This window comes from Dermatophagoides pteronyssinus, unplaced genomic scaffold (assembly GCF_027571235.1).
Source record: "Dermatophagoides pteronyssinus isolate colony J.1.1.1.1 unplaced genomic scaffold, Derpt_VIB-CSIC_2022.12 sq0012, whole genome shotgun sequence".
NCBI lineage: Eukaryota > Metazoa > Arthropoda > Arachnida > Sarcoptiformes > Pyroglyphidae > Dermatophagoides > Dermatophagoides pteronyssinus.
Window position 1 is genome coordinate 543,519 of NW_027461536.1, and position 15,118 is coordinate 558,636.

The 15,118-nt window shown below is 27.4% G+C and overlaps 1 protein-coding gene across 3 annotated transcripts; it reads right to left on the bottom strand.

The window, feature by feature from the left end:
- Window positions 1-233: 233 nt before the first annotated feature.
- LOC113796369 (uncharacterized) lies at window positions 234-14,254 on the bottom strand. 3 transcript variants are annotated; one of them, XM_075821791.1, is made up of 4 exons: window positions 13,862-14,254; window positions 7,999-8,213; window positions 524-3,879; window positions 234-453 (listed from the first exon to the last, which is right to left on the bottom strand). In XM_075821791.1, the coding sequence occupies exons 2-3, from the start codon at window positions 8,098-8,100 to the stop codon at window positions 550-552; spliced, it is 3,432 nt and encodes a 1,143-aa protein (XP_075677906.1). In that variant the 5' UTR covers window positions 8,101-8,213; window positions 13,862-14,254; the 3' UTR covers window positions 234-453; window positions 524-549. The 3 variants fall into 3 exon arrangements, with proteins under 3 accessions (XP_075677906.1, XP_075677907.1, XP_075677908.1); XM_075821792.1 differs by lacking the exon at window positions 13,862-14,254 and adding an exon at window positions 9,827-10,271; XM_075821793.1 differs by lacking the exons at window positions 7,999-8,213; window positions 13,862-14,254 and adding an exon at window positions 7,332-7,469 and having other exon boundaries at window positions 235-453.
- Window positions 14,255-15,118: the final 864 nt, after the last annotated feature.

Below are 15,118 nucleotides of genomic sequence, written 5' to 3' on the forward strand. Positions count from 1 at the left end.
AAAATCCCAAAATATCAATGGAAAAAAATATCCATGAATTTTGTTTGGTTTGACATCGATAAACGGATATCATTTTTATCTATGCCGATGCATTTGCCATCTAGTGTTGAATAAACAAACTACAAATTTTTTATTTTTGAAAATTTTATTTAAACTTTTTATTATTTTTATCATTAAAATTGAATATTATTTATAAAATAAAAATTATGAAATCATATTTAGAATAAATATAAAAATAAAATAAAAAAATCCGTAGCAGTATGAAAAATATAATATCGTTGTATATATTCTTGGATGTATATTTGTTGTTGGATCACAAAATTTGTCACAAAATCAAATCGGATGAATCAATTTTTTTTCGGAAAAATCAAACAAGCGTAGGAAAATCAATTTATAGATTGATTGATTGATTTGTAAGTAAAATTGAGCTTTTCGGATGAAGAAGGATCACATCTAGAAAAATGATTTGAAAAAAGAATTTAAAATTTTAATATTTTAAAAAACAAATTCAAGGTATACTTACATTTTAAACTTTTTGATCATCACCGATTATTTTCCGGATGTTTGATTCAATTTTTTCGATTTTTCGGTCAAAGGAGTCATGACAGTCGTTTCATATATAAACGATTTATCGGATGATTCAGTTATCGAACTGTTTCGTGTATAAACTTGAAAACCATCCAATTCATCGTAAATAATTGTTGCCGTTGGTGGTTCAGTAGTCAATGTTGTTTTCATAGTTACTGGTTCGATTGGAAATGTTTCATTCGGCATTGATTCAGTTGGTGTTGGCACTGTACTTATAGTTACTGGTTCGATTGGAAATGTTTCGTTCGTTTGTGTTGGCACTGTACTTATAGATATTGTTGTTGTTGTCAACGGATTATTTTCAATTAAATCAATTATTGATGGTAATGTTGTTGTTACAGGTTTATCATTGTTGATCAATGTTGTTGAATTTTCCACATCAATTTGAACATTGTTTTCCGAATTTCCATCCAAAATCATCGACGTCATCATTGTTGTTCTTATATCCGTTTGATTTTCATTATTTGAAAAAGATTTTGTAGTCATTTCTGTCAACAGCGATGATTTATCTGTTGTTGTTGTTTCTATTAAGGGTGATATTGTTGTTGTTGGTATAATAATGATATTCGAATCCGAATCCTGTATGGCTGTCGTTGTTTTAATCGTTTTTGTTGTTAAAGGAATGACTGTTGTTGTTGTCGTCGTCGTTGTTGTTGTTGCAGTCAAATTTTCCGGATAAAATTTTACTGTTGGTATTATTGTTGTTGTTGCTGGAATGTCAATCATCGATGGTGTTGTACTAATAGAATGTTTACTTGAAATATTCCATGTATTCATCAATATTCCTACGGTTGTTGTTAATGTTGATAATAATGATGATGTTGTACGCATTGGTTTTGTTGTTGTTGTTGTCAAATTATTATCATTGTTGTTGTTGTTTAGACTAGAAGAATTTGTTTTGAATAATGATTGAAAAAATTGTTCAATCTGACCGATTGCATTGAATCCAGTTTCTTGTTTATCCAATACAAAATGATTATACAATGTAATTCCCAATATGATTAAAACAATAATTAATATCATAATTGATAATACGATAATTGTTGAACGACAAAATCTTCTACAACAATTTTCATTATTTGTTTTTATCGGTATCAATAAATTATTATTTCGATTATTAAATTTTCTTTTTCTTTCATCATTATCATCGATTATTGAAAATTTTTGCTGTCCATTCATATGATTTTTTCGACCATTCTTTTGATGATCAACATCCGATGACATATCATTGAAAAACATTCGATATGATTGTCTAATAATACGTTCTTTTGTACGATCAGCATTACCATCATCATCATCATCATCATTATTGTTAGCATTATTTTTTGAAATTGATTTACAATCATTTTCACCAATAAATACTTGATTACGATAAACATTTGATGATGTTTTATTTGATTGTTGTTGATTCAGTTGATGATGATGATTTTTCTTATCTTTTTTCTTTGAATTCATTTTATTATTCTTATTATTATTATTATCAAATAAATGATTGGTTAATGGTTGACGAGAATCACCCGATTCCAAACTATTAGGTCCATTACTATTATGGATTATTATTCCATTTGAAATTGATCCATTTTCAGCTAAACTTAATGAATCACAACGTTTTATTTCAAATTGATTAATCATATTTGATTGAAGATTATTTTTATCACTTATTGAATTGTTTGTTTGATGATAAACCCAACCATATGTTGGTGATTGTGTACGACGATTAAATAATTTTGATGTTTGATTTATACCCAATTGTTGTTGTTGTTGTTGAGGATGTTGTTGCTGTGATTGTAATGATGCTGAGTTTTGATAATGTTCAGATGTTGGTGATGGTGTTGTCATAATTGTTAGATTATCAGTTATTGGTGATGTTGATGTTGAACCGGAAACAATCGATAATGTTTGTGGATCAGCATATGAATCTGAATTAGCTGATGATGATAATGATGTTTGTAATGATGTTGTATCCGATGAGATCGATTGTGGCGGCCTTGGTGGTGGTGGCGGCGGCGGAGGTTTTCGCAATAATGTACTCGATTGTGATCCTGGTGTTGATGATGATGATTGCGTTTGATGTTGTAAAGTGGTGAATGAACTTAATGTAGTTGTTGAATATGCTGGAACATCATTGATTGTATGATTAATTGCGGATGGCTTTGAACGATTTAATGTATTTGATGTAAAGGGAAATTGTTGCGTAGTTGATGTTGGCTGATGTTTACGTTGTCGTTGTAATGTTGATATTGTATGATAATCAGGTGGCAATGGTGGTAATAGCTGAGCTATTTTATTTGTAGGTGTTAATTGTTTTTGATCACTAATACTACCACCATCATCAATATCATCATTACCATCACATAATAATATATCCGGTGGAGGTGGTAAATCATCATCTATTTCATCGTTATGATGATGATTATTATTATCAACATCACCACTACTACCATCGGTGATTGTTGAACTATTTGATGATAGTTCGGATACCGATGAATTTCGATGTTGTTGTTTTTGTTCATTATTATTATTGTTGTTTATAGATGATGATGATGGACGATAATCTACATAGAAAAGACTAGATGTTGTAGATGGATTGGCAGAAACATCTGATGATGATTGATTACTAATCGATGATGATGTACTAAATCTTGGATTCATTTGTATTGTTTGCATTGTTTGTATAGTTGGTGGTTGTGGTAATGGATGTTGATTCTGTTGCAGCTGAAATGATGACATATTTATTGATTGTCGTTGTTGTTGTTGTGGATCATTGATCATATTAGATTTTTGTCGAGATGATTGTGGTAATGTACAGAATTCAATTGGATCAGTCACTTTTGATAATGTTGAATGAACATTTTTTGTCAAATGAAATGATGGAATGCTACGATTATTACTATTATTATTGCATGTCGATGATGATTGCTGATCAGCCACTACTGATTTTGATGTTGTTGAATATTTTTGATTAGTACGTATTTCAACTAGATCTGGATGTGGATTCTGTTGTGGTAAATGATGTAAACGTAATGGATCATCATAATCAGAAATAGCTGTTGGCATTATTGTTCCATCATTAAATGCAGGATTAACAACAGGTATATCATCGGATGAAATAAATGATTTTGATTGTCGTTTCAAGGTTTTTGATGATGAAATTCCATTCTTATGATTATGATTTTTAATACCAGATTGTGAAATTTTACGTGGTAATGATAATGTTTTCAATGATTCTAATGTTGGTGTCAATATTAAATGATATGAATTTGGATTTATATTTGTTGTTTGATGACCATCCTGGAAAAAAAAGGAAATCAGAAAAAAATTAAATTCAATTTGAAAGTGGAATGACCGAATTGAGCAAAAAAAACGGAAGAAAAAGAAATCAAATCACATTCAATTGAAATAAATCAAGTGAGTAATTGAATAAACAACCAGAAATTATGGTGAATGATAAACACAAAATGAATAAAATTCAATGGAAAAAAATTAACGGGAAACTTCTTTTTCGGTTTGATTTTGATGACGCGTGTCGGTCGAATTCATTATTATTAAAACAAATTAATAGTTCCTAGCATTTTTTTGTTGAATGTAGAAAAAAAAGTAGTGGTATTGGTAGAATATTCAAACCAGGATTCTTATCATCATACGATACACCCACGCACACATATGAATCATACAAACATCCTTAATACACTAATTAATGATGAAAGGATATCATTAAATGATTTATTTCAAAGTCTTTGCATTCTTAGCATTTTTTTTCTTCAAGTGTTTTTTGTTTTGGTAGATCGGATGTGTTTTTTAATCATTTCGTTTTTTTTGTCAATCAAATTGAATATTGATGAAAGCAAGGAAGAAAAAAGATAATCACAAATAAATATGACTCATCTCAACATTGAAACAAATCAGAAATCCAAACATCAAAAAAAGTCTTGATTTTTCAAATGAAAAAAAATTCCACATGTCAAAATACATAACAATCAATCAATGAATGAAAAGGAAAATGAATGACGATAATAAAATATTTTAGATTTTTGGTTGTTTTGGTCAGAAATATATTCTTTCATTTGTGTTTGTTGTTATCATATGTCTAAACAAAAAAGCCGAAACTAGATAATATTTGGAAACACACTGAACGCACACATGAAATTCATAATGAATGATTATTTGCTAAATGTTTATGAAATTATTAACATATTTTTTTAAAATTCTTTCCAAAATGAATATTTCGTATAATTCACATTCGTCATCATGATGATGATTTGATGGAAAAAAATTCAGAACGAAATAATAAACGAATCCAGACGAATATTAAATAACGATGATGATGATGATGATTTCATTGAAATTCTACATTAACGTTACATAACTTGTAACCAAAAGAACAGGAGAATTATGAACAGGAGGAGAAGAAAAAAATAACATTGTCATCATCGTTCATCAAGTGAACGGACATTAAACGAAAAAAAAAAATGAAAATGAAAAATCATTCCAACACACATTGGTGGCAATAACATTTTTGGTTTTTTTTCAGTTTGAAAAAAATTTCATTATTCGGGTGAAAGTTTTTTTTTGTATTAAAGTTTTGAATTTCATTCTATTCTGTACTTTTGTTCGCTCCATATAGCACACACACAGACAAATCCATTGCAATAATTCACAGTCTGGTGGATTTATCTTGATTTTTTTTTTTTGGTGAAAATACAACCACCATAGCCAAGACCACTGCCATCATTCTAATCATGATTATTTGCCAAAAAAAAACATTATAAATATTTACAGAAAATATTATTGCAATCCACCACCATCATCATCAGATAAAGTGATCAGAATTTGTTTATTTTCATTTTCAACAAAACAAATCCAAAAACAAAAAACATTTTCCAAATATGCAAAAATCTTTGACCCTTATTCCACACAACATGTCTAACCTTTTTCTCATTCTGGGTTAACAACAACAACAACATTCACACTATATTTCCTTGATTTTTGTTTAAAAAAAACAAAATTTAAATTTTGAAATTTGTCTGTCTAACGATGATAACGGAGATTTTCATGTTTGAAAATCTATCTAAAAAATTCACGAATATAAAATGAAATGGATGAAAAAATAAAAAAAAAGAGTAACCAACCACTAAATCAATGACAAAATTGCATGTTTGTTGTTTTTATCAATTTCCTTTCAAAATATAATCAAACAAAATATCATTCGGTTGTTGTTGTTGTTGTTGTTTGAAATGCTATCACAAAATCAAAATCAAAAACAAAATTTGGCCTAAATTTGTTTATCTAAACACCAACAACATATTGATCAATTGATCAATAAAAAAACGAGAAAACAAAAACAAAAACACATGAAACGGATCAACAAGTGGACGACGAATAAACACGAACAAAACCCCCCTTTCCAGAAAGAAAAATCAAAAACATGTGTCCAACAAAAACAACATGAATATCATTATCATTCATGTGTGATTTATGTATGGAAACAAAACTAAAAAAACTTTTAAAAATCAAAATTTTTTTCGTTTTCGTTTTTCATATTCTTCATTGGTAATATATATTTGTTGATGTTTATCAGAAACGAACGAAAAACAAAACAAAACAAAACGAAACAAACAAATTTTGTTAATCATTTACAAAAACATATTTGATCAGAAACTTTTTAAAAAAAAACAAAGATCAGATTTACATTCATTCATTGTAAACATTGTGAACAGAAAAAAAAGACTTGAAAAAAAGAACACAAAAATTGACAAAATTCAAAACGGTATTTAAAAAAAAAAATTAAGAAATTCAAGGTAAACACCCACACACACACATTTTGAAATTTTTCAAATGTAATTATAATTACATGGATATTTTAAAGATTGAATTATACATTACTTTTTCTTTTTCTCTCACTTACAATTAAACCACAAACACAAAATTATCAATCAAATTTGATTAGATTATTGTTTTTCTGAAAAGTATTTTTGATTGAATGATTGATATATTAATCAAATGATAGATTTTTTTTTTGAAATTAATAAATTGATTGTTTGTGTGTGATTAATTCGATTCAGTTTTGAAAATAATGAATTATGAAAAATTATTAATGAATCTCAGGTGTATGATGGGGGGTGGTGGTCAAGTATGAATACGATTATTTCAAATACGACTTCGACGGCCAATGGATATCAAAGGATTAATAGTTGTTGCTGTTGTCATTGTGGTTGAAATTGATTGTTGCGATGATAAACGACGTAATTGACTTCTAGTTCTTGATGCAATTGGTGGTGATGATGATGATATATTAGTATTCGATGATGTTGTTGTTGTAGATATATTGTTTTGTTCTTGATTAACAACATTAATATTATTAGATTGACGATTTGTACGACGTTTTACATTACGATTATTGTTATTGTTATTGTTATTATTATTGGAATCACGATTAATTTGTTCATCAGTTTTAATCATCACATGTTTTTCGGGTTCCAATAAATGTCTTGGTATTGACCATTTTTTACTCATCTCATTATTACAAAATATTTTTATACGACAAACAGGACAAGAACATTGATAACTAATAGATTTAAACCATTGTAGGATACATTCTTCATGAAATAGATGCATACATGGTAATCGTCTTTTTTTATTCATTGTTTGTATGATGATTAGTCGATGTTTTTTTTTGTCATTATCAATTAATTAATTAATCAATTAATCCATCAGGAATCATCATTCAATAAATTTTTACCTACCTAACTTTATCCTGATCAATATATCCATCTAAACAAATGATACAACTATCATCATCAACACTGATAATTGATGATGATGATCCTTGTTTTTTCGGCTGTTTTCGAGGTCGACCACGTCCACTGCTACGATAAAGACTAATATCACCACCAATTAAACGTTTATTATAATAATATTGATATGAAAAACGATCAATAACCATAAGTAATTCATTATCAAATTTTTCCGGTGATTCCATTTGTATTTCAATATTTGCTATATTCCTTTTATAATCGGTCGTATAATCAATCAATCAATTACATTTAAATCAATGATACAATAAATTTTGTTTTCGTTTTTTTCTTTCTTTCTTTCATTCAATTAAATCGTTTTCAATAATCAAGAAAATTTGATTATTTTTTTAAACAAAAACAAAAAAATTCTCAAATTTAATCAAAATATTGAAGAAAAAAAACACAAGAGATATTTTCGAATATTCGAAAACTCAATCAATAACACAAACACATGCAAACAACAATCGAGCACACATGCATGTACACTGTATCCTGTTTCATAGGATTCATAAACAACGTAAATCTAAAAACTATCGCCATCTTTTGATCATTATTTAAAATTTGGGATTTTTTTTTGCAAAGAAATGATTAAAAAATGATTAAAAAAATCACCCACCTTTTGAATTATCATTGATTTTGAATTAGCCGGTAATGTATATTGGCCATATGTACCAGATTGTTGTTTTGAACGTTGTTTTTTTGATGTTAATGAATCCATATTTCTCGATCAGATCGCGAATTAAGTTGATTTATGTACTAGAAGATTATTTCGATGTAAAAAACATATTTGAAAATGGAAAATGTCAACAACATCAGCAGAAGAAATTCAATCTATATATTCAAAAAAGATATGACACAAAAACACATATTAAAATTGATGTTATGATCTTTTAGTGGCAAACAAAAACAAAAACAAAAGCAAAAACAATGATTATGATTATGATGACAAACGAGTTCATCGATAAACGATATTTATTGATATTTAAAAAAAAGACAAACAATAAATTAAGAAAATCAATAAAACAAAAATATCGATGAAATACAAATTTGAATCAAATAATAATTTTCATTCTAAAAATAGGATCAAGATATCATCGAATAAATTGATGTCAAATAGATGTTCAAAAAAAATTAAGTAATGAACGAATACTATCGATTGTTTCGAATGTTTCGAACATGATGATATTCGAAATTCGGTCAATTTTTTATTTTTTTCCGAAAAAAAATCATGAACCAGAAAAAATATCGATTGATTTAATCGATTGATTTGATCTGATATTTAACGGGAAAAAAAGGTTAAAAATCATCATTATTCAATTGATTGATCTATTTATCAACAAAAAAATAAAAAATAAAAAATCACTTGTTGACATTTCAGGTGATGATTGGATTCTGGTGCGTCGTTGTTATTGTTTGATTTTGATGCAATCAAATTTTAAATTTTTTGTTTTTTCAAAAAAAAATTTTATTAATGTCATCATCCAAATAACTATGATGATGGCCGTAATAAAAATTTTTTTCCTCTAAAAAAATGAATGAAAGACTTGGTGGTTATATGACATTTAACCAAAATTCATAATATATGTGGATCATGGATACGCAGTTTTTTTTTGTTTATGATCTTGTGATGATTAATTTTTGTTTTTGTTTTAAATGATTTTAGATGGAGGCGTTTTGTCGATGGATAAAACAACATCATTGAGCTTTATGATAATTTGATATCTTTGTGGTGTGTGGGTGTCTTTGTAGCATCAAAATAAAATATCATAAAAGATTTATAATTATCAAATATGATGATCTAATTAATTATTATTATTATCATCATCATCATCGTATTTCAACAAAAAAAGAAGAAGATGTTTCACTTTCTGAACAACAACAACAAAAAAAAGGCCTATTAGAGCAAAGAAGAAAATAGGAAAAATATGAAATGAAATCATGTCATTCACAATTCATAGACAAAAATATCATTTCATTTAATCGGCTGAATGTTTCTTTGCAATCTTCTTGTTCTTCAATAAGTCTTTGCTCGAAATGACATAATTAATTTCAAGAAAAAAAAACATATCAATTTTTTCGCAGTCAGTTTGTGTTTGGCGAAAAAAATTAGAACATCCAAAAAGAAAATACGGAACACACATTGAAGATTTTCTTAGACCAACAAAACTTAATCACAAACAGAACAAATGATTGATTGATTAATATTGACACTACAAAGATTAACTGGAAATTTTTTTTTAAATGTAATGTTTTTCTTTTGGGGATAAAATCCATAAATTGAATGACATCACATTCGAATGATTTGTTCAACAAAATCAATGAAATCAAATTATTATGGATTCAACGGTAAATCTTTTCGGAGCAAAACAGAGAGAGAGAGACCGCCATTTTCAAATACCCACACCCAAAAAAATGATAATATTTTTTTTCATAATGAACATTACCTGTATATTATTTGGGAAATTATTATTGATGATGATGAACATGACAATCGATTTGATCGATAGATTAGTTACACCACACACACACCCAATATATAATTGTCAATTTTGTCCACAAAAAAAATGTTTTTTTTTTTTTGAATTATTACAAATAATCCATGCAATCTTGACAATGTTGAAACTAACAGTTAATTAAAACCATCGGCGAACGATGATTCTTGTAAATAAAAAACCTTGAACTCGAATTTGTTTGATTTTTGAAATTAATTTTCGTTGATGATGATGATGACCATTTACGAGGTTTATCACTATTTACACCTACGCATTGTTTTCGTTGTTGTTGTTAATGTCATATTTGTTTGAATAAAACGGATATCCTCAACCACCATATAATTCACCATTCACAAAAAAAACACCACACACACAAATGAAAAAAATGTTGGCAAATTTTTTATTGGATTTTGTTAAAATCATTTTTTTGCTGCTATTTTTCTTGCATCATTTATGAAACATTTGATGATGATGATGATGATGAACTAAACATCTTATCAATCATTCACTTTAGCAAACGAGAAACAAAAAAAAAATTTGAAAAAAAAGATATCGGATATTTTTTTCTTCTCTACTTTGGCTGCCATTTTTATAATGATGATGGTTTTTTGGTGTTTGGTGGTTAGTTGTTTACTGTTATAACGACATAAAGATAGTGGTATTTTGATGTGTGTGTGGAGATAAAGTTAGGAAGCCAGAGAGAGAAACCGTTACAATCAAAAAGGAAAAAAAGAAAACAAGAAGATTTGATAACCAACAATTCAATTGAATTACAACCAGATAAGGATGGAAAATTTGTTTGTGTGTGTTTGGAAACAAAATTGAAACAAATTTTTCATTGTCAAAATTTTTTTCAAAATTTGTTTCTTTTTTTTTGAAAATTCAATCAAACGAATCGGATACGGATCAAGATAGAGAGTAACTAGACAAACAAACAAATAAACAGCAAATCTAATCCTAAAATTATTATTAACATCATTGGATTGTTGTTTGTTTGTTTGTTTGTTTTTCTAAATCAAAACAATCCAATTGCAACAATTTTGACAAACAGCTATGGATAGATAAACGGGTAATCATCATCATCATCATCATTATCGATTTGATTGATTATTTTTTCAGGAAGTACATTATTGCTTATCCATTTTAAGGCTTTTTTTAAATCAATTTTTTATTTATTTATTGATTATTTATTATTGGCTAATCATAATCATCATTTGAAAATATATTGAGAATTTTGTTTCTTAGTTTTTTTCGCAAAATAATAACTTCGATTTGGTCGAATGAATTTTGTAAATTTTGTTGTTTTTTGGGAAATTTTCAACCAACCAAACGAAAGAATTTTCATTGTTTTACATTGTTTTTTTCTTCATTTCATCAATATCATTTTTTATTTTTTCCTTTTGGCAATTCAATTGCGAATGTGCAAATATCAAATCAATGTGTGTGTGTGTGTGTGTGTTTCAATCCACATTCAATCCAGATCAGGAAATTGATAATAATTTTTTTTTCTGATTTCAATTCAATTGAAATTTTTTTTATCATTTCCTTTTGGTTTTGATATTGAATTTTGTTCTGGCATTTCAAATTTTTCATTTGATTGATTTGTTGTTGTTGTTGTTTCTGTTTTTGCCCACATCAATTGATTTTTTTTTGTTTTGTTTTGTTTCTTTTTTTTCTAAAAGAATTCAAATCTAGCCATCATCATCATCATTATCATTTTTAGTCTTAATCTTGATTACATAACACTATTTTAATTAACCATTGGACAACAGATCATTCAAAGAAGAAGAAGTGGGTAATAAAATCTTGTTGTTGTTGTTGTTGAACCGAGAGATGTATAATTAGAATCTTTTTTTCTTAGTATTCTCAATAAAGTGTGAAATGTTAGTTTTGGCTTTATCACACGTTACCTACCGAAATCTGTAAAACAAAACAAAAGAGATTCATTTGATTTGATTGTCAATGTTTTTTCTTTTCTTTCCTCGAAAATCAATAAAATGAATGGCCATCATATCATCATCATCGTAAAATAGCAACAACCGGAAATATCAAGAATGATTCGATCAAAATTTGATAAATAAGGGTAGCTGGATATCGATCAATCAATCAAATAAACTAATGTTTCTGGTTTTTGATTCACTTTTGCAATGAGAAACATGAAACATAATCACGAGAAATAGTCAATTGAAATTCTTACCATAACCGACTCGTCAAACTAATCAATTTTGAATTCTTTTGTTCATTCGACAACAACAACAACAGCAAGAAATCAGGATTCAAAGTTCAAAGTTTTTTATATTAAATTTTTTTCTCTTCTATTTTTTGAAATTTCACAATTCAATCCATTCAATCTATTATTAAACCAAAAAAAGAAAAAAAAAATATTAAGAATTCTTTGACAAGGAAGTTTAATAATGATAACGATGATGATGATAATGAAAAAAAGAAGGATTTTTTCTTCACTAGTTGTTGGCCAATGATCAAATTTGATTGATCGATTGATTGATTGATTGATATGGAATACCATTGTGTAATATCAATTCTTTTTAGATAAATGAATTGTAATGTAATTCAATTCACATTCGATAAATGATGGCGCCAGTATAGTTTGTTTGTTTGATTTTCAATTGTTATTCAAAAATGAATTTCCTGTTGTTGTTGTTATCGGAAAATTAAGGTTTTTTGTCCAAACAAACTAACAAAAAAAAAAAAATATCAAATCGAAAAGAATCTTATCAATCAATTTGACTAAAGATGGATTCTGGTGGCCACTACCATCATCATCATTTCATTGAAAAAAATGGTCAAAAACTTTTTCTTCCAAAAAAATGATTGATCAATAAATTTGAATACAAACAATGATTTGATCGATTTTTAGTGAAAAAGAATCGATCGTGATTATCATCATGATCATGATGATGATGATGATGATGATGATGATGGATGATGAAAATTGATTATTCTAACTTACATAGGTAAATTGAATGAATTGTTTGACCTTGATTTCAAAATGTTACCAAAAAAAAATTCATAACTGATAAAATTGATGAAACAAACTTGTGGAAAAAAGTAACTTGTTGAATTCAAACTGATTTGATTAAGATTACCATGACGAAATGCAAACAAGAAATCTTCCAAAATTACAAAACTAATTGAACGAAAATCAAAGGTAGGTGTTAAATAATTTTTTTTGATTTTCAATAATTAAATTTAAATTAGAAACAAAAAAAATTTTCAAATTAAGAAAAGACATTAGTTTCTCATTATGATTTTTGTTTTAAAATTTTGATCGATTGTCAACAAAACTTGTTCGTTGTGTGTATGTGGTAAATATGTAATAATCATTTGTTGATAATCATCAACAATGTATGTGTATGTCTGCTTGGTTTTGGTTTTTCTTTGGATTTGATATGAATTTTCTTCTTAAGATGGTCGTTGAGCTTAATGTCGTGATTGGATCTTTAGTTTTTGTCTATGATGATGATAATAATAAAGAAGGTACAGGTATGATGATGAAGATGATAAACAAATAAAATGAATGAATGAATTTTACCTTGAAAGTTGACAATGTTTGTCTTTTTGATTTGGATTTTTTTTTCCTTTTCTTCAAAGAAATGATTTTGATGATGATAAAATTCATTCAGGCGTATGTGTTTATCTAGTTTGTTTTTTAGTGGGGGAAATCATGTTTTTACCCTTTTTTTGATTATTTAAAAATTCAAATGATTATCAATGATGGTCACCATAGTAACATGGATTTGAAAGAAATTTTCTCAAAAAGAAATTTTCTGGTTTTCTGGTTGTCATAAAAAACAAACAATCATTCACCTAGTTTTCTAAATTGATATTTAGTAAAGAAATGTTTTTGCTGAAACCAAATGATATACCTAGGTAGCAAATACCTGGTAATATGCTTTCCGGTGAAAGTTCACCAACCTTTTTTCTTATTATGGCTTAAGCTTTAAAGATAAAGGATAAAAAACTTACCCGGGAGGCTATCAAAAAAAAATTGCCGAGAAAGATTACGAATGATGTAATAATAATTGAAAACAAAACACCCACACACCTGTTGAAGATGAAGAAATGTTTTCAAACAAAATGATAATCAACAATTTTCACAATAACAGCATTCACTGCTCTAGATTTCACTTTCACTATAAGTATCTGCCATAGATTTTTCTTCGGATTAGGTTGTGGTGATCGTGATTTATCACATTAAATTTATCATTATCATTGTTGATTGTTTTGTTTTGTTTGTTTGTTTTTCAGTGTTAAGAAGAAATTATTTCTCATTGATTCTTTCTGATCAACCGATCAATGAATGAATGAATGAATGTTCATTTTGCTTTGGGCCTTGTGATTTTGTTGCTGTCATTTTTATAAATAAAATAATCAATTTTTTCAATGGAAAAATAGAGAAAGATTGTTGTTGTTATTTTCTCTATCAATCACATATTGATTTGATCAAAGTGATTTTCAATTTATCATCATTTGTAAAGTTTGTCAGGAAAAAAAGTGGAAAAAATTATTATCACCCGAAAAAATGTATGATTTTGTTGTTGTCATTGATTTTTTTTTGTGGTTATCAATTACTATGCAATAATTCGTAGTTTGTCAAATCGACTTCGTTAACCAAGAATTCGAATGAAGAGAATTTTTCGAGAATTTTTAATCAGAATTGACACAAATCTCAATGATAACATCATAATAAATTGAATTTGAAAAGTTGAAATTCCACTTTCAAATGTCACAGGCGATTTGCAAAAAAAAAGCTTTCATTTGATTTTTCTATTCGTAAGACATGTAACAAGTTGTGATTATCGATAAAGATTTTGTGAAGATTGATGGATGAATGGATGACGGTTGAAATTTTATGAATCACAAGTTTCAATTTTAATTTCTTTATTAATTTTTTTTTTGCACAACAAAACCAGAAATGAGAAATATTCCCGAAACAAACGGATGTAGAAAGAGAAAATACACTTGCGGCAATATTTTCCTGTTGTTGGATAAGGAAGAAATTATGAAATACATTTCTTCAAACGACGACGATGCAGACGACATAAATAAATATTGATAATTAATTATCATCACAGGTAAATTTTTTTCTTTCATCTGTTGTCAGAAAAAAATAATAATATTTTTCCTTAGTATTGACAAGCGATCAAACAACCAGTTGATGCAATGAACAAGCAAAAACTGTAAAATGTAAAAATTTACTTTCAATATTTTCATTTTTACATT

Coding starts and splice junctions, on each gene's coding strand:
- LOC113796369 (XM_075821791.1), bottom strand. CDS start 8,100: ATGGATTCATTAACATCAAAAAAACAACGTTCAAAACAACAATCTGGT. Junction 3,880..7,998: donor AATCAATGATAATTCAAAAG/GTGGGTGATTTT, acceptor TTTTTTTTCCAG/GATGGTCATCAAACAACAAA.